At 37.1% G+C, this 20909-nt stretch overlaps 2 protein-coding genes across 2 annotated transcripts; one reads left to right on the top strand and one right to left on the bottom strand.

The window, feature by feature from the left end:
• Positions 1 to 1077: 1077 nt before the first annotated feature.
• Positions 1078 to 3635, top strand: LOC107040767 (methionine aminopeptidase 1; the record flags this gene model as incomplete). Its single annotated transcript, XM_015260987.1, is given in 3 exon segments — positions 1078 to 1542; positions 1926 to 2201; positions 2965 to 3635. Coding segments are annotated over 3 exon segments (974 nt in total), but the record flags the coding sequence as incomplete, so codon positions are not given.
• Positions 3636 to 4343: 708 nt separating this feature from the next.
• LOC107040756 (putative uncharacterized protein DDB_G0271606) lies at positions 4344 to 12751 on the bottom strand. The gene is made up of 6 exons (XM_015260975.1): positions 12746 to 12751; positions 9358 to 9578; positions 8587 to 8993; positions 6684 to 7411; positions 5135 to 5671; positions 4344 to 4607 (listed from the first exon to the last, which is right to left on the bottom strand). The coding sequence occupies exons 1-6, from the start codon at positions 12749 to 12751 to the stop codon at positions 4344 to 4346; spliced, it is 2163 nt and encodes a 720-aa protein (XP_015116461.1).
• Positions 12752 to 20909: the final 8158 nt, after the last annotated feature.

Below are 20909 nucleotides of genomic sequence, written 5' to 3'. Positions count from 1 at the left end.
CCTATACAAGATGAATTAAATTATTATTTTTTGGCCATTTCGTTTTTCGCGATTATCTCAGAAAAATTCAGAAAAACGTTTGTATCATTTTTCTTAATAATCTATGACTGTTTTTGAAGCTCTCAATGGTTTGTACTTGGTCTCATTATCATGTACAGTAAATTGTTCCGTTTGTACTGCGATGGGGGTGGAAGGACGGAAGATGAGACGTTTGTACCCACATCAAAACTTCACGAACTACATATGGAATCCATTACGATGATTTTACGGTTGATAAAAATGGAATCAGGTGATTTGATGAGAATAATAATAATAATAATAATAATAATAATAATGAATAATTTTCGTTGGTACAAACGAGTACTAACGATTTAGATGCTATCTGTTTGTTTTCCTGACGTCCTTCATACATTTAAGATTTTAGAAGCGGGTAAACTATTGAAGGGGTTGATAAATGAAATGGAAAAATATAGTACATACAAGTACTATCCATGCTGAATCCTTGCTCATGAAAATTTTTTCCGTACCTTCATTTCCGACGCTGCACGATTTTTCCCGCACCCCTTACGTCTAGGGATGCGGGGTACAAACGAAAATGAATGTGGTACATTTAGGTACTCACTGAGTACAATCGATACTATAAGAAAAAAAATCGATTTATCAAACTTCGACTCCAAGTTCACACAGCTTTATGAAGAGGCTAAAAAATTTGGCATGGCGGCGGGAGGGGTGCATGTTCGGGACGATTAGTGAATAAGAAGGAGAAGGGGATCTAAAAAATTAAACAAACCCGTGACTTAATATCTGAATGGCCATAAGGAGTAACAGAATGCTGATGATTTTCCAAATTTTTGAACAAATTTTCTGCCGAAAGTTGTCGATATTTTTACAAATCGAAGCACATTAACCTCCAGGAGTTGACGGTAATGATCCATGTCCTTTGGATTCGCAAAATATTAATAACTTTGAGCAGGGAATTTGTTTGAAAATTTCGAGGAAACGGTGATCTTCTCTTACCCCTTAATACTTCATCGGTGAATCGATTCCCCATTAGAAATAATTTGTCTCTAAACTCAGAGGGAGATACCGGGAAACAATCATCATCAGGTGAATACAATCCCTGGCCGTCGTACCACTACACCGGTAAATTGCGCCCATACCCAAGGCCAGAAAGACGACAAGTGCCAAAAGGAATAATGCGTCCAGACTATGCCGATCATCCGGAGGGGCTTCCCCTGAGTGAACAGGCGGTGCGTGGCTCGGCGCAGATAAAGATTCTGGACGAGGAGGAGATCGAGGGAATGAGGGTTGCGTGCAAATTGGGACGAGAGGTGTTGGACGAAGCAGCCAAGGCATGCGACGTCGGTGTGACGACAGCTGAACTCGATAGGATCGTTCATGAAGCCTGCCTCGAGAGGGACTGCTACCCATCGCCGCTCAATTATCACCAATTCCCTGCCAGTTGTTGCACTTCTGTTAACGAAGTTATTTGCCATGGAATACCCGATAACAGGCCGTTAGAAGATGGCGATCTTTGTAATGGTGAGATCATTGAACTTGTGCATTGAGAGAAAAACGTTTTTTGATGAAGACGTTTCTACTTCGCGGAGAAACTCATAGCCCGAAAATTTTTAAGAGCAAAATATCTTACATATCACAACATCACAATATTTTTGGTAATAAATTAGCAGTTTATTTCCAAATGGAATTTTTATGACGATAGATTTTAAATTGAATTCAATGATTCATTGAAAAACACAATTCTTAAAAAAACCGTCATTTTTTTTCAGAATTGTGTCAGTCACGAAAAGTTTTCGTTGAACCATTAAGTCAATTTAGTTCATGCATCGGCTCATTACCTAATCCTTCGAATGAATGCAATTCACAGTTCCAGATCAATGGTTTTATGCTGTTTTTCCTTGCAGTTGACGTGACGGTGTATCACAATGGTTTTCACGGTGACTTGAATGAGACGTTTTTCGTTGGTAACGTGAAACCAGAAATAAAGAAACTAGTCCAAGTGACCTACGAGTGTCTCTCGAAGGCCATTGACATCGTCAGACCAGGGGAGAAGTACAAGGATATTGGGAATATCATTCAGAAGCATGCACAGGCGCATGGCTTCAGCGTCGTGAGGAGTTACTGTGGCCACGGGATACACAGACTATTCCACACTGCCCCCAGTGTTCCTCATTATGCCAGTGAGTCCATAAATCATTATAAAATGCAAAAAAATCAATTCTTGCACACTTTTTCCTTCTATCGTTTATAATTTATTGTTAATAGACGAATTTTATTTATACATACTTGAAAATCAATACAGCTATTGTCATCATATATCCCGGAATTCCGATTTTCAAAAAACACAAATTTTTGCAAATTTTCAAATAAAGCAAAATAACGATTATTGCTATCGCCTTTATCCCTCAAAATTGGTCAAGAAGACATCCAAACAAATTTTTTAAGCCATCATTCAATCAATTCAGAACATTTTTTAGTTATCGTGGGAATACCGATTTTCGAATCAATTCGGAAATTTAAAAAACTAATCGATGTGTCAAATTTTGATTAATGGCGATTAATAGGGCTCAACAATACTCACATTTGAAAAAACATTCAATTCCATCCCTGAATTTGTGAACAAATGAAGAAAACTTTGTTAAATTGCATTTTCGAACTTTTTAGATCAAACTGGTTCGATATAACACAAAAAATCCAAAACTTAAATTTGAACGGTTACAAAGCTTCCATGCGGAAGCAAAAATGTCAAAAATTGACGAATCAATCTTCCGAAAGGACAACAATTATTTTCAATGAATAGTAATAATAGCTTATTTATATTGACGCCATTTACGAAAAGTGACTGCTTTCTGCTATTCTATTTTCTTACTTTCCAGTTAACTCTTTTATTCTCATTAGATTCGTCTTCATGGCAGAATATTAATAATGTTCTTTCTCAATTAGAAAATAAAGCAGTTGGCGTGATGAAACCAGGTCACTGCTTTACAATCGAGCCAATGATCTCTCAAGGTACATGGAGAGACGAAACATGGCCAGATAGTTGGACAGCAGTGACAGCTGATGGTCAATGGTCAGCCCAATTCGAGCAGACTCTCCTTGTCACTGAGACTGGCTGTGACATTCTCACAAAACGACGCACCAATGACGGCCGTCCATGGTTCATGGATCGTTCCTAGTGATTTTCATGGGAGATGAATATTTTCCAAGGTTTGGGATCCCATTAATGAGGTGAATCGTCCAGTGTTTGAATGAATGAGATTCCACGATAACTCAAATTTTGGATGATCTCATTGCACAACTCGCCCATTACGGTGAGTTAACCGTCATATTACGGCAAGTGGTTTGAACACTGAATGATTCACATTATATCGTGAAAAAAAAAACCCCTTATTTTTCATCCCCTGGATACAAATCGCATTTTTGATATGATGAACTGAAAATCAAGCCGAATAAACGCATGAATCTCTCATCAATCACGAAGATCAGATGTGTGCCTTCTAGCACGCATTATCTTCGATTCTTCCTTCACCGATTAATGAAATTCGTGTACATATATTGAACCCACAACTCGTTAAATTGACCATTTAATCAAATAAACGTCCTTCTAATCAACATTTTTTGTCTTTTCTCATTATTGAACATAATACTGTAAAAGGTGACTCGGAGAAATCAATTACTCATTAATGATTTCACTTTGTCACTTGTTACGGAAACATTCCCTTCCCTTTACGGAAACAATCTTTCCGAAACTTGAGAATGCGCAATCATTAAAAAAAACCGTCCTGAAATTCAAAGCTGTACTATCAGAGAGACATTGAAATGTCATGGATAGTTCAGTATTAGTTTTCAGGAAAGGAACATTGGAATCAATTTAGGAGGAGGGGTGCAGTGATTGAAGCGGTTGGGAGAGACAACAATCAATAACATAAATGAAGTGGTTAAACTTATCGAATGTACATTGGTAGTAAGCTTCCTAATGGATCCGTAGCAATTCTCTATCCTTGTGACAGGCATACGACCGTGACCACATGTTACCGGGTGTCTACAGGACAATATTCAGCCTTTTAATGTATTTTTTTTATTCAAAACAACACTGTGTGAAGGTGACTCCAAGAAATCAACTTGTCATTCTTATTTCCTTTCGTCACCTGGTACAGAAACAATACTCCGAATTTATCTAAATCTAAGAATAAATAATTTGTAATAAATAAAGCTCCAGTTGTGAGACGAGCTCGCGTCTCTGCCAGATATCGAATAATAAATAAAAAATCTATTTACAATGGAGAATTATCAGGGGAATGAGTCAATCTTTCTTTAGCTTTTTACTTGTCATTTTTTCCACTGATTCGTGTGCCGAATTCAGAGCTCGCGTTCTCGTAACTCTCGTCGTTTGAAGTCGTGATTTTCGGGCTCTCCGGCTCGATGCTGTCGTAGTCGTAATCCTCAACTGATTTTTCAATGCTCGTACTCTCCTGGGGGCTCTTCTCCTGCACTTCAGGGACCAGAATCCTCAGGGGTTTTTTCTCCTCCTCGTCTTCTTCTTCTGGTTTCAGTTGTTGTTGTTCGTAATGTTTGTCTGCCTTTTCCTGGAGATGAAACAATTGGAAAATTACTAGAGAGGATGTAGAATAAGTGGAGACAAATTACAGGACACTTTTTTAATGAGTCGCACAGTTTTTTGCTAGAAGGTTTTGGGGGAATTTAGTGAATCTCGCCAGGTGGAAACGTTTGCACATACGATTGTTTGACCCTTAGACCCTCCAACAACTCCTCAATTCCTCGACAGGTCGCAGCATTTTTTTGCATTAAAAAATTTAAGTCGAAACCTGGTAAATTTAATCCGAGAAATTTTTACTCAAAAAGTCTCAACAGAGTAAGTTGTATAAGAAAGATCGAAATCTGTTGATCTGTTGGTCAAAATCTGCGGAATTTTTCTATAGAATCGAAGACTTCTATCTCTCAAGACTTACGTTTCAAAAATGACGGATCGGTCTCGTGAAGCGTCAAATATTCTCCGAAAATAGTTTCTTTATGGATTCGATCGAGATAAAAACCCTTTCAAAGCAATTCGCAAAAGAATTTGAGAATTCATTTCGTCATTCATCATAATTACCTGTTCCTGTTTAATCTGCTGTTGTCTAATCCGCTGTCTGTGCGAATACTTCTGCGACCCGAATCTATACCTCCCCCTCTGATTTTCCTCCCTGGGTAGGTCATCCAGCTCCTCGTTAACTTGATAGTCAGTCCTGTGATTACTGGGCAAGGGTTCGTCTCCCTGGGCCTCCTCGCTCTCCTGCTTCTTCTGCTGTTTCCTTATATGTCCCATCAGCTGACTGTTGACGTTCCCAGCCGCAGCGAGGGCCGCAAGCTTCTCAGCAGCCTCTCTATTAGGCAGGGTTGTGTAGAAAGGAGTGCCTACACTGTCGTCATTTCCACTGGCGCTAAAGTAGTTATTCTGGATCTGGCTCGTGGCTGCAACAGCTGTGTCGTACTCGATGTTGTTTTCGGCCTGAGCTGAGGGCTCGGGGTGCTGGTAACCTACGGAATCTTGGTTGACGTTCGGGTTGCTACGGACGTCCAGGGCCTGCTCCGGTTGAAGATTGTAACCCGCTGTTACTCTACCCGATGCGTAATCCTGCCCAACAAGTACCTGAGTAAATTCAAATGCGATGTATACTTGTTTGGGGTTCATGTTTATCATGTTTATCATTCAAATGCGATGCATACTAAGTTTGGGGTTCATGTTTATCACTTTATGTTCTTTAAATCACGATTTCACTGCAGCGAAAATAGCCAATGGTCTTGGAACGCGCCCCTGCGACCTGGTTATCTCCGCGGGGATTCCCCGCCGTATTAGTTAGGCTCTAGCGTTGCCGAATCCACTCTACCCTGCCCGCGCGCGTTTAGCGAGTGTCCGGCAACGTCGCGTCATGGGCAATTTCATTCAACATGGGAAAAATAATGCATCTGTTCGAAATAATTTGTTTTCTTTACGAATTTCAGGAAATATCTTGTGTTAAAAAATACTATAATTTTTTAGATACTTCAATTGACAAAGTCAATTTTTTATTAATTTTTCCGGTTAGTCGGTCAATTGTAATTGAAGAAAAACGACGCGCGGCGGGCTTTCCCTCATAGGGTGACCAATCTAGGGTTAAGGATATCCAGGAACATTTTAACATTAAAAGAGGGAATTTATATAGTGTTCCACATTTTTGTGACTTCATAGAAAATGATTGGATGGGATTTGGATGAGGTAGGAGGGAAGCCGGGATTATTCTCAATATGAATAACTAGAAAATAAAAAAATGGATAGTCCAGACTGGGGTTTGTATGTTTTCTTGGATATCCTTAAAGATATCATAGATTCAACCATCTTCAATCATCAAATTCGACAATTAAATTGCTTGAAAAATTTGAAAATTTGAAATTTGATCAAATGGTGTTCAAATGAAAGCTCTAATATTCGATTACAAAATTAGAAAAGCATTTCACCGAGTAAGAAACAGCCGACGTACTTGGATATCCCCAAGTACAACAGTTACTGAATTTCACTAAAAACCTGATTCTCCGAGAACATTTTCTGGAATCCAGTATTTTGTCTCTGCGGAAAACCTCTTAGGCATTCCTCCTCACTGTCATACAATTCACGTTAACAATACCTGTTGCTGCAACTGCTGTTGCTGTTGCTTTCTCAACTGCTTATTCGCCTGCTCATCGTAATTGAAAGAGTGCATTTGGGGTTGGGAGAACGTCGTGGGGTTCACCCCGGCCTGAAAGAGTTGCCCCAGCTGTTGTTGAAGATGTTGCTGCAATTGCGGGTGCTGTCCCCCTCCGTACTGTTCGTCGAACGGTTGAGGGAAGCTGTTCAAAAGATCGTACAATTGCGTAGCCGATAGAGGGGGCCCAGCAGCCGCTGGATGTCCCACATGCAAATCGGGCGCCTGTTGCCCGACGTGAATGTCCGCGGGCTGTTGCGCCACGTGGACGTCTTGCTGCTGACCCTGAGCCGTCCCGGGGAAGACGACGTGACCACTCTGCTGCTGACCCTGGCCCGTCCCTGGGAAGCCAACGTGAAGGGAACTGTGCAAATTCGTCTGCATTGGAACGTTTGACTGGCCAAACTGAATGTTGGTGCCGACCAGACTTGCTCGAGAGATCTGAGGGTGGTTCAGGTACAGCTCGTTCGATTGGACGTCACTCGCACCTGTCGATATCCTCGAGGGGTCGAAGTCGGGGGTGTAGTAGGTGGGAGCCACCGTCTGGTAGTCTTTGAAGTTTATTTCGTTGGTTTCTGTCACCTCGTAGACGTTCTGCGTCGGCGTGGGAGAGGTCACTGGTCTCTGCGGCGAGACACTTGTCATCAGGGTTCCGTAGCCGTAATTTGTCACTGAAAAAATGGGGAATATCAGCATATGTTGCACAGCGCCGCACTTTTCACGATTTTTTAAATTACATTGCTGTAAAGCCTCAGAAGAACTTGAAACGATTTGATATCTCATTTTGAAGGGTCTAGAAGCTCGGCCAATGAAAATATCCGCCACAAATGTCATAAGTAGTTGGATTTTCAAATTTTTATTTCGAATAAATATAATGTAAGGCGAATTTTCAGAAAAACATGGCAACTTTGAGCATGTATGTATAATTGAAGGTAACACTGAAGATGAAAAATCTCAGGGGACTTTTTCAAGTCTCTTGATTTTTTTCGGATTTTTCCTAGATCTTTCAAAGTTATCATTATGTCGATTTATGCTGGCACGGCGCTTACGGCGCGACCAACGGAGTGTTAAAGACTCAAAAAATCACAGATCGACATCATCACTATTCCATAATTACAGAAACAGAAATAAAAAATATTAGTCAACAATCATGCGACCCAGGTTAATGAGTAAATCTTTAATTGATTTAATCTTAAATCCGATTGGTACAAATTGGAATTGCCGATCCCTGCAAAGAATGATCTTCTGATAAATTTCCCAAATTTCGTCTATGTTTAAATCCCATAATCATTCGGTTAAACTGCTTTTTCAGAATGAATGACCAAAGGGCATTATGGTCCATTAGCGTAGCGTAGTAAGTCTTCACGCCTTACGCATAAAAGAATTAGAAGAAAGAGAGCAGTGGATTACGGGAGTAAAGAGATTGTGGATCTCCTCGGAGCGTAGTCCATCAATTAGTTTAACCACGTAGTCGTTTTCGTTTTATTTGCTTTATTCAAGGTGTTGTTATTTTTACTTCAATAATTGATTGAAGCGTATGCAATCATTTCCGTAAAACTCTTTGTATGTCCAAAGGAAATTTCCCCTTTTGTCCAGTGAAGGAAAGTCTCGCGGACCCGATCGATTGTGCCCCATATAACCACAAAAAACTTTATTTTTTCCTGTACTTTTTATATGATTTTAGTTTTTTTTTTAAACAGCCTTTAAAAGCTGTTCGTTACACTCCAAACAATAAAGCTGAGCATCCGTTTTACTTTACTCGCAATAGATCATAAATAAATGAATTTATGTCCTTGACGGTATCTTAATTTTAACTGAAATGGGATGTCGTGTATTGATTTAGTACCTTGGACATTAGGACTGTATTCTCCTTCATGAGGAAATCTCCGATGATCCTCTTGTCTACTCCCCTGACCATTGTACTCTCCATCATTGGGGAATCTTCGGTTATCCTCGCGCTCATGCTCGCCTCCCTCATTCGGATTATACGGTTTATCAGCGAGACTTAGATTCGGCGCTGGGATCGTGTGAATCGGACCCTTATCGTCGTCAATGCCCCCGCGGTGGGTGGGCGGCAGCACCATGGGCTCAGGGCGGTACTCGGGACTGTACTCAGGCACTTTGCTCATCAGCTGGAACTCCTTGACGGGCTGACGTTGAGGGTGGACCGGTATGTTTGGTATTGCACTTAGAATGGGCATCGGGTTCTTCCAGGGGGATGGAGGGGCGGTGTAACCCGGTCTCATCGGTCTCCTGCATTATATCAGGGAGAATTTATTGGAGAATAGAGGAACGCAATAATGAAACATGATAATTTAATCTTGATTTGACAAATAAGGGGTTTTAAGGCAACATATGAAAGGAATTTCTCCTGGAGTTGAATTTTATACAATTAAGTTTTTCTATTTTTTTTTTTGCTATAGAAACATGCATTCCGGAGGTGATCATCACATATTTGATACGAAATTGATGGAAATTGCAGTCAAATCGTGTCCTCATATGCTTTGCTCCTCAATTTTTTTCGAAAGTCAAAAGAATTTTTTATTACACAGAGAAAACAGTTTCGATTATCAATATCATAATTATTAGTCAATGGAAATAAAGGCATTGAGAGTACCTGAAATTATGGGGTTTTCCAAACACAGGCCTCTTGGGTGGATAATTACTATTACTATTAATATGCACAGTGTTTCCCATCGACACTCTGTGCCCAATGGGCCATGACTTTTTGTACATCTGAGGTGGAGCTGGTGGAGGAGGCAGGGGTCTTCGGACCTTGTATCTCGCCTCTGTCAGGCAAATACATACCGCCAGAAGCCACGGAATCCAACTGAACGCCTATGGACATGAATTAAAAACAGTCATCCTTGCAATTCAGTATTTTCGCAATATTTCGCCGATTTTAAATTTTTAAACCGCAAGAGAAATTTTATCCTGACGCATAATAAATTTTACCCTTCCAGTCCAATAATTTTTTTGAATAACAACGAAAATTCTAGAACGGTTGGTAAATTTTACCCTACTGATACAGTAATTTTTACTCTACCGGCACGGTAGTTTTTATTTTTATCAGGATAAAATTTCTCTAACGTAGAATGAAATTTGATCATTATATATTAATTTGTACTAAATTTCGGGATAGAAATGAGGCTCGTGATGTATAGATAAAAACGATGACTCATGATACACTTTTACAGAACGGTAGGATAATTTTAGCAAAAATTTCTCTCCGTGTGGCTAAACATCCTTAAACGTTTTTATTCGAGTTGAAAGATCATTTTCTCGTAACACTCTGTGTTATTTTTGCACTTCTAGTTAAATTATTATCAATAATTCTAGATTGTTGACTGAGCACAAATCCGCCCATAATGTTTCTATTTATATTAACTTTCATTTAGAATTTATTTCAGATTTCAATCTTCAACATTCAAGGTATGTTTATACCACTTTAATCATTGTAATGTTGATTAATGCCTAATCCCAGTGAAAACGCAGAATGCAAATAGCCCCTCTAAATACCGGAACCCGGAACCTGGTGTATTTCGATAACCGGACACTCGAGTTTGTCTCCGCTGATCATTGAGTACGTTTTTAATGCGTTAATACCCACGTACACGAGGCACTTAAGTGGGCCAACGTGCTACATCCACGTGATAGGGAGAAAAGCGTTGTGCACCGGTATTCAGCTACATCCAGCAACAGAAGGAAATTATCGTCTTGATAATGATGCCAAGATTACTGTACAGAATGCTCCCGGATACCGAGGGTTTCGAAAATTTCAAACGTTTCCTTAATTCTCATCCGCGGCGACATTTCCCCAGCCGGAAAAAAATTCAAGTGAATAATTTTTCACCTACATATGATCATTTTCATCGCGAAGTATTTGAATACATCTCAGTATAAAAATAAGGCGATTGAATTTCAATTTGCAACATAAATTCACTTTACAAAATCCATTGGCAAAAATTAATATTAAAAAGTGCAGGTCTGAATTTCAAATTTGATATCGAACCGTTAGAAAACATTTTAAAAATCTAAGAAAAATTTTAAAGTTTACTGTTAGAGAAAGTTTGATGAAATAATGACAAATTGCAATTTTGGAAAATTACGAGCTTTTGCTATAAATAATTTAATGCAATCAATTTTCCATCATAAGAATCATTGTTCTCACTCATACCAAATTTATTCATCTTCATAATTTTACCAGAAATCGATTGCATGCCTAAAAAAAATATTTCAGAAAGTTTAAACAATTTCAATTATTTATTTATGACCAACGAATGTTTAAAAAAATAATAATTCTGTGCAAAATGTAATTTGAATGTCGCCGAATATTCACGATTTTTTCCATCTCTTTCTCATGCAATTTAATTGACAAATGTGATCATTGAAAATCGCTGAGTCTGCAGTGTGGTCTGCACCAAACCCCATTAAAGGCTGTTTCTACTTAAGGGGAAACGGAACCCCTGCGTTTGTACGAACATTTACAATTGCATTTTCTCCTGCAATTATTATTTTTTATTTATGAAACCACTTCATCGACTCAACAATGCACGACTAACAAATAATTAAAAATTGCAATTTCGGAAAATTACGAGCATTTTCTATGCACAATTTAAAAGCAATCAATTTTCCACCATAAAAATGATTTGTTCGGAAACGTAACAAATTTATTCACGTGCAGAATTTTATTAGAAATCGATTTGACGCCCAAAACATAAGACTTCCTAAAGTTTAAACAATTTCGATTATTTATTAATTATTAGCATGACTGCTCAGAGAGAAAGAATAGCCTTCTTCATGGTCCACTCGCAGGCAACCATAGTTGTATAAAAATGATGTTGAAGAATAATTGTTAATTTATTGTGATGAAAAAAGAAAACGCAGAAAAAATGTAAAATAAATTTCTTATTTCGCTCCAAGACAATGTATCCAATCCAAAGTGAAAACAACGAATCACGATAGAAAATTCCATCTATCATTGTGTATTTAGAACAGTGAATTAGAAATCCCAATGATGACTCCAATCACTCCGATGCACGAATATTTGCCTAATCACGAGTGAGAAAGTCCCTGTATGACGTTTTTCGCGTGAACGACTGATGAGTGCCTGAGTGCATTAATGAGGTGAAAATCTATCGCATGGGGTATCAATTCCTCGGGTGCATTATCGGTAATTATTGGATTGAAGAATTCCAGGACGTGAGCGCATGCAGTAGCTCACCTACTTCGGAGCTTAATACATTCGTCAGTTAATTTTCTTTCCTACTGTGCATCAATTTTAATACCCATTACCGAGGCCTTTAGTACTTAGTTCTTCGGATGAATGAGAGTTTAAGAATATCCAAGTACTTTGGCTGTTTTCTCTACAGTGAAATGCTTTTCTACTTTTGTAGTCAAACATCTGCGCTTTCGGACATTTTACAATGATTTTATTATTCAAACTTTGCAGGTCTGAATTTGAATCCCGATATTGAACCGTTAGAAAACATTTTTAAAATCTGGGAAAAAATGAGAAAATTTACACTTGGAGGAGGATTGATAAAATAATTAAAAAATTGCAATTTTTGAAAATTACGAGCATTCTCTATAAATAATTTATAAACAATTGATTTTCCACCATAAAAATAATTTGTTTGGAATCGTAACAAATTGATTTAGGCCCGGTTGCACCATCGTCTGTTAACTAAACCGCCAGATAACGGTCTGTTAGTCCATAAGGATTACACATGGATAAATTTATCCTGGGGTAAAAATAGCTAACAGGGCTCCGTGCAACCGGGTCTTAAAAAAAATATTATGCTATACTATAAATTTCTTTGAAAAGTATACTCTACAAATAATCTAATACAGGATTTTAAAAGATAATCATAACAATGCAACGTAGATTAGTAAAGCAGATTGATAACAGCAAGCGTGTCGCTAATTTTATAGTAGAGAATTTCCTAACAGTGTCATTTTACCACTTGAAAAAAAAAAATAATCAAATGAACAACGTAACTGACCTTCATAATGCGCGGCGTTCTCGTGGATGAAGTGAAAAAACAACTAGTACAGCAAATTCCAAACTTAATTCACCACGAGAGAATGTCCAGGAAGGTAGCACTGATGGTTCTACAGACAATTAGGTCATTGTCCTTCATTTATACCACGCATTTCTCCTTCTTTTCTCGGTAAGAACTCCCCACCCGTCCCACTCATTTCACCTGTCCACTTGTACGTTTTGGCTTGTGATTCCACGGGGACCATTTACAACTGATATTTACACTGTCAAATTTAATGTTCTTTATTTAGATACACTTAGTATGACAAGTGGATCATTGGGTCATCGTATCGGTTATAGAGGGCTTTTCGCTTTCACCGGTGGCATTTGATACGGTTTATCTGGATAATTTCAATTTTACGTGGTTAATCAATGAGTTAATGCGGCGGTAATCAATTTGTTAGATCTGGCAACTTTTTCGGGGCAATGTCAAGGTTGAGGGGAAATGTTAAACCTGTTTTGTATGATTTCGGGGGGTTTCATACCTGTCTGACCTTACTATTTATTATATTTTTTTTGTCTGGGGTATTCAACGCAAATAACGTTTATTTGTTAATTTTTTCCATACGTTTTACGGTCATTTTCTCATCATAATGAGTCTATACGTAAATTGACGAAAATTATGGACTTCAAGGGATTAGAAAATTAATTGGGGAATTTCACTGAAGTAACAAATAGGAAATAGTAAAATGGAAAAGAATAATTTACGATGAAGTGCATGTGTTTTCATTTTTAATGTCATTTTTCTTTTCTTTTTGTCTAGAAAATCAAGCAAAAAAACTCAGAAAATTTGAGACGAGGACATTCTATAGAAAATATCTCAATAGAATAAGTTGTATAGAGAAATCGAACTCCAATGATTTTTTCTATAGAATATTTTCTATTGAATATTTCAGTAGAATCGGCCAAAAACTAATAGAAAGTTCAATAGAAATCCAATAGAATTGTCTAGCGAACTCGCTGGGTTGTCGTATGAAATTGTTCCATACGTGTTATGATCGTTATGAATTGACGCAAATTATAAGGTTGGAGTGACTAGAAAATTAATTGGGGAATCTCACTGAAGTAACAAACATGGGATGACTTAAATGGAAAGGAATAATTTACGATGACGTGCATGTCTGAGCGCAAAGCTCATAAAACGCATATTTCCAATCATTTTATGGAAAAAAAGAATGGCTGAAGTGCTTGGAGATCCTAGAGTGAATCGAGAATAAATTTAATCGTAATTTCATTTGAGGAAATATTTAAGGAATTGAAGGGGAGATTTCTTCTCAAGAATTCTGAAAATCAGATTAAATCATTCGACTGGAAACATTATTCATAGTCATAAAGGATCAGATTGCAGAGGTAATTTTGATTCATTTAATTTTACTCCAAAATCAGAAATCAAATGTCAATGATTCGTTTTTTTTAAATTGATGTACACTAAGAAAAAAAATTTGATTCTGCTAAATAAATTTGTTTCAGCCGAGGATTTAGAGGGAAATTTTGTATAGAAATTTCGGGCATTTGTTTGTCTGAAACAAATGTGATTCGCAGAATATTTTTTTCTCAGAGTAGCTTTTTCCTCAGTTGTCCTCAGTTTTCTTGAGTTTGACAATTCCATCGACCCCGATAATACCCCAAGGTGAATCACCGGAACGGGATCAATGTACCCTGACACTTCCGATTTGCCGGATCGAATCTTCAATCCAACCGGTCTATCCTCCTTTCTCTCCATATATTTCTAACTGCTTAATGTGTAAACGTACCTTCAATATTTCATCAAACACGTGAAAGAGATCAATATCCTATGGATGCAGGGGAATGATGGATAAGACATTGGATCATGTGATCCAGTGACCTAATAAATTCACGGGGAACTCTTGAATGCGGGGAACAAATTTCCTTGTGAAGCATCAGCGACAATTCAATGGAAAACGGATTTACATCGAAATCTTCCTGTTACGCAATTTTTATAATTCTGTTCAATTCGTGCAGAATCAATTCATTTTTTCTGATATTTACTTTGAAATCATCGAAGGCTCGGGGAGGACCTCATTAAATGACCTCGCTAAATGAACTGGGAAGAGTCTATTACTGAATTAATTATTTCGGTAGCGAAACGGTAAAACGGTTCAAGTCGACTTGCCTCTGAGCTGAGTTTTGGAGGAATATCTGCGAATCTAAGGGAGATAGCGGTATTTTTGTAATCATCTTTTTCGTAGCTTTTAATTCGTTTTATAAAAAAGGTTGTAACAAAAATTTTTCCATCTGTCTTTGATTCCGAGATATTCTCAATCGACTTGAGGATATCCAAGTGCGTTGACTATTTTTTCACCAGTAAAATGCTTTTCTACTTTTGTAGTCGAACATCAGAGCTTTCATTTGAGCCCCCTTTTACAATAATTTTACAATCATTCCATATTTTACACTGATTTTAATTTAAACTTTGCAGGTCTTTCTTTGAACGATATTGAACAGTTAAACAACGTTTTAAAAATCAGAAAAACAAATGAGAAAGTTTACTTTTGGAGAAAGATTAATGGAATAATTTAAAATTGCAATTTTTTAAAATTACGAGCATTTACCATAAGTAATTTATAAAGAATAAATTTATTACCATTAAAATCATTTGTTTGAAATCGTAATACATTTATTCATGTTCAGAATTTTACAAGAAATCGATTTCATGCCCAAAAAATAATGTTTCTGCGTGTTTAAACAATTTCAATTATTTATTTATAAACAAAGAATACTTGAAGAAATAATAATTCTGTGCAAAATATAATTTGAATCACGCTTAAAATTCGTGATTTTTTTCAAACTTTCTAATTTATTTTAAGTGACAAATTTGATGATTGAAAGTGGTTGAGTCTGTAGTGTGGTCTGTACCAAACTGTGAGAGATACTGGGATATCTTCAAACCGTTTTAGCGCTTCGCTACTGATTTTTTTTTTCGCATGAATTCAGCGGCTTTAGAAATGAGTTCATGTTGAGTATTTTAAAATTGAAAAATATTGAAAGATATTCCCAAAAAATTCTTTAAAAAAAAATTGTCTTGTTCGTTTTCTATTATACAACTTTGCCACTGGATTTCACGGTTCTGTTTCTTTCAGTGCTCCATTCGGTTCTTTTACTATTTGAATTTCTTCCGAAGAAAGTTACTCCCATGAACCAAATTTTCGAAAATTCATTATTAAATGAATTATCACCATCTTGAATGCATGAAAATTGACGATTCATTTCACTAGAAACTCGAATTTTCACTAAAAACGAAATGGTTCTAGAGAATGACATGGGTATTCCGAACCTTTCCTGCCGGCTTTAACGCAAGAAAATCATCAAAAGGCATCTGCATTTTAATTTCGTGATTATCTTCCGAGAAGAATACTGATGAGCCCGTTAAAGTAACAGTAAATCTGTACCGACGATCGTCATGTTGAATAAACTCATTCGAATGGTCACGGAGGAGAAAAGGAATAAATCAAAAAGTTCTCTAAAAATCGTATCACTCGAATCATCTGACAAATTATCTCGACGCGAAATTAAATTATTTCACTCTGATCATTAATAATCATAAATTCACAAAATAAGATACAAATTGGGATTACATCCTCTTATTTGCACGGTCGTCCTCTAATCAATCCTCCCGTTTCTCCTTTTCAAATTATAATTTTCTCTAGTTAACAATTTTTGCAAAAATAAAATAATGTACTTTAGCCATTATCTATTTCCTTGGAATTATTTCCAAAAATGTTGAGCAAATATAAAATTTTTCATTGGAACCCTATTTGAGAATAAATTCCCGAATATTTTACAATTATTATTATTTTTATTATTATTAATTATTATTATATATTATTATTATACCGATTCTTCATTTCGAACCGTTAAAAAATGATTAGAAAATCTAGAGCAAATTGGAAAACCAACGAAAATTTTGAAAATTCCCTCAAAAAATAGCTCAATATTTCGACAATTCCAATTATTTATTTATGAACAAAGCATGTTTAAAAAAATAATAATTCAGTGCAAAATGTAATTTAAATGTCGCTGAATATTCATAATTTTTTCCAACTCTTTCTTATGCAATTGAATTGATAAATTTAATTATTGAAAATGGTTGAATCTAGAGTGTGGTCTGTACCAAACTCCAAAAATAGCCAAAGTACTTGGATATCCTTAAGGATATTTTTCTCCAATGAAATGCTTTGCTACTTTTGCAGTCGAACATCACAGCTTTCATTTGAGCCCGTTTGACCTTAAGTTTCCGGACATTTTACAATGATTTTATTATGTAAAGCAGGTCTGAATTGGAATCTCCATATTGAACCGTTAGAAAACATTCTAAAAATCTGCAAAAAAAATTAGAAAGTTTACTTTTGGAGGAAGATTGATGAAAGAATTTAAAGAATTCAATTTTTGGAAATTACGAGCATTTTCTATAAATAATTTATAAACAATCAATTTTCTACCATAAAAATCATTTGTACTGAATCCTACTAAATGTATTCATGTTCATAATTCTACCAGCAATCGATTTCATGTCTAAAAAAATAAAGTTTCAGAAAGTTTAAACAATTTCAATTATTTATTTATAACCAACGAGTATTAAAAAAAAAAATTCTGTGCGAAATGTCATTTGAATGTCGCAGAATATTCATGATTTTTTCCAACCCTTTCATGCAATTTAATTGACAAATGTGATCATCGAAAATCGCTGAATCTACAGTGCGGTCTGCACCAAACTCCATTAAATTCTGTTTCTACTTAAGGGGAAACGGAACCCCTGCGCCTGCATGAACCTCTCCAATTCTATTTTCCCCTACACTTATCATTTTTTATTTCATCGGTTATCATTATCTCATTTCACGAAACCACTTCATTGACTCCACAATGCAATCCTTCTCGCACACGACTGAATTTCCCGATAAAAATGACTAATAGTAAGAGAAAACCCACCTCTCAAGTCCCTATAAACCCCGGTGTCCGTTTCCCCTTAAGTAGAAAAAGCCTTTAGCGGAAGCCATCCTCCGCGCCCGAGACGGCGCCATCCGTCGAGCGCAATCTGCAGTACCTCCCGCCGATTCCTTCACTGCCACCATCCAGCCACCTAAAACTCCAGAAACCCGCCTTATCAGCCCCCTTCCTCGCCGATAAGCCCCCCCCACAGTTCCCTACCTTATCCCCCCCCCTGGCTGCGGCTTCGCGCAATTTCCATTAATAAATCCGACAGCTCCGTACGCGATCCCGCGCGAAATAGCCTCCTACGTCGCCATAAATAAATAAACCTCGCATAATCGCGTTGGTTCTCACGGCTGTTATCTCCCCGAGACCCTGTGTCGAATCGCCCCTTCCCCCCTCCCCCTGCCGCCCACAACCGCTGGAAAACCTGATGCGTGCCGCCTATAATATATTCCCAGTCACTATCCGCAACTATTCACGCATGGTCTCATGCACGGAGTCAACGAAAATTGCTGAGCATTTATGGTCAAACAGCGTGTCTCACTCACATGAGCAAATCTAGCTGCTGTGAATAATGGAAAGCGCTCCTATTACCATGCACCTAATATTTGTTTCACGATATTACCCTTAAACATTGAACCGTGCAACAAAAATATAGGTCACTGACAGCTAATATCCCCATTGATTATTTTCCCATGGAAAATTCTTCAATAATAAAATCCAAGAAATACTCTCAACGAAATAAAATTGAATCACCGGCCTGGGATCAAGGCTGATCTGAATCACCTCATGGGCATTAAGATTATTTCTTTCATCACTATTATCTGACGTGCGATTACCACGTGGAGACAATGCAGAGTAAAAAGAAAATTCAATTGAATAGTCTGTGCCACGCGCATTGAACTGTGTGTATAACTGTGTGTATCTGCATGGAGAACCCAATGATATTTACCATCGTAAAGGCTTTACGCTCTACTAGACATGTGGGGCCCCCCTTGGAAAATGGAGACTGTACCTCCTTTACCTCTTTTGCGATTAAGATCGTGTTATGTAATCGAATAATCACGTGCCTAACACAAACGTACAGATCCAATGTGCTCATGTCCAGCTGTTGCGGCTGTGTGGGTGACTTGAGGTATGGAAATTGAAGAAATGAAACAAGTGCGGATGCACAAAAATACACGTGTGGATAAAATCAATGGGCAACTGCTTTCTCAGGGAGAATCTGTAGAATTTTTGACGGTATGTGGAAGAATTCTATTGGAGGTTTATTAGAAAAGTATTGAAATTTGACGGCACGGAAAATATTCAATAGAAGAAGTCAACAGAATTCGATTTTTGTGTGTAACTTATTTTATTGAGATATTTTCAATAGAATTGCCTCGACTCGAACTTTCCCAGTTTTTTTGTTTGATTTTCTTGATGAGAAGAGAAGAAAAATGGAATGAGTAAAAGTTAGAAAGTTTGAGCCGAGGAAATTCTATAGAAAATATTGAAGAGAATAAGTTATGTAGAAAAATCGAATTCTATTGACTTTTTCTACTGAATGTTTTCTATTGAACATTTCAATAGAAAATTCAATAAGAATCCAATAGAATTTTCGAATCGAAAAACCTAGCGAATTCGCTAGGTTTTTCTATTAAAATTTCTCCCACGGGTCAAAGAACATTTCTCACGACTGTCGAACCTTATTTTTTATCACAATTTGTGGAACTCCACGTTACGCACAACTGATGAAGAAAATCCTTAAATTTTTTATGAAAGATCATCTACTGAAAATTTCTATTTAAAAAATCTCAAGCAAAACCTCCGAAATTTTCAAATTATCCAACAGAATTTCACTATGGGAATCCCCATAAATTTTTTCATACGCATTCCACTGAATTTAAAAAATAATTACCTTGCTTTTGTTTTTACTTCTTCATTTGGGCGAGAATTGACACCCACGTTGGCGTAAAACCATAGAATTAGCGTTACGAAATTAAACGTGGGAGCAAGTAGTTGTTACCTCGTAGGAAATACACTCATAGAAGGCTATGAAAAGCCTTGAGTATAACAAACCCCTTAATAAACATATGTGTTTTCTATTCACTCGTCATATGCATCGAACCTATCATGAGTGAACATGTTTTATGGATTCACATGTAGGCAGCATTACATGTGCACTGATCCGCTATTCCGGCCTGTTTTAGTGGTTGGAACCTCCAACGCTTGTGATATTCTTTTTGTCTCGTTTGCTTCGACCAAACTTGGTGCATATGCAATAATTTCCCGGTTGCCTGGCACGTGGTCATTACGTCTACGTCTATCCCCGTAGACTCTCTTTCAGCCTAACCAGCGGTTATCGGCGATTGGCTTCTCATTAAATCAGTAGCTGGTTATGCTAAACTATTGAAGAAATCTAACATCATGGGAGGTATAAGTCAGGTAATTGTCATAATTCCAACACTCGGGGCATCCTTTTATGTCATCAATGGTTATCAGCCTCTGTGCGGGCTTCTGGGGGGAATAATGACACCTTTCCTGAAAATCAAGATTTTTCTCTAGGTCAAAGCCTATCTTTCGTATCTGGAATTGCTGTTTCGTTAGGAAACTGGATGCGTAATTGGTGAGTTATGTATCTAATGATGGGGATTCAACGCGGCTAAATTATTATTTTTAATATTAAGTGAGAAGATTATTCTTCAACGAGGGGATGGTGGAGTCGTTAATAAGAAGATGTTAGTTTATTCTTGTGATATGTCAGAAAGTATTTACGTAAAATGAATCTGTTTTTTCAGGGAGAAGAATTCTAATAGAAAAACGATTTTATTGAACAGTGAGAGAAAAAATATCTTGTTTGTCCAAATTCGGATCAAACAAGATTTTTTAGTAATTTTACACTAGTAATTTTTTTGGCCCATGCAAGACTTGTTTGAGAACTTGTTCATTTTTCTCTCAGTGAGCAGTTCCGCAGTTTTGGCAAATGAATATATATACATTTTTTAATATTTAATGGAAAACATCAATAGAGTCACGCACGAAAAAAATTGATAGAAAAATCTAGGGAATTCGCTAGATATTTCTATTAAATTTTTTCATACGTGTTTTCATTTTTTACTGCAATTTATTCTATAAAGATATTGCAATTGCAAAAATTGTTTCTGTGAATTAAATAAATTTATTTTAGTCGACGA

This window comes from Diachasma alloeum, unplaced genomic scaffold (assembly GCF_001412515.2).
Source record: "Diachasma alloeum isolate Michigan unplaced genomic scaffold, Dall2.0 Dall_scaffold_00343, whole genome shotgun sequence".
Classification (NCBI taxonomy): domain Eukaryota; kingdom Metazoa; phylum Arthropoda; class Insecta; order Hymenoptera; family Braconidae; genus Diachasma; species Diachasma alloeum.
This window is presented reverse-complemented; position numbering and strand designations above follow the sequence as displayed.

Excerpts from the sequence above, each read along its gene's own strand:
- LOC107040756 (XM_015260975.1), bottom strand. Across the intron at positions 8,994-9,357 it reads GGAAAACCCCATAATTTCAG|GAGACCGATGAGACCGGGTT; the intron begins GTACTCTCAATG and ends GATATAATGCAG. Across the intron at positions 4,608-5,134 it reads AGCAGATTAAACAGGAACAG|GAAAAGGCAGACAAACATTA; the intron begins GTAATTATGATG and ends TTTCATCTCCAG.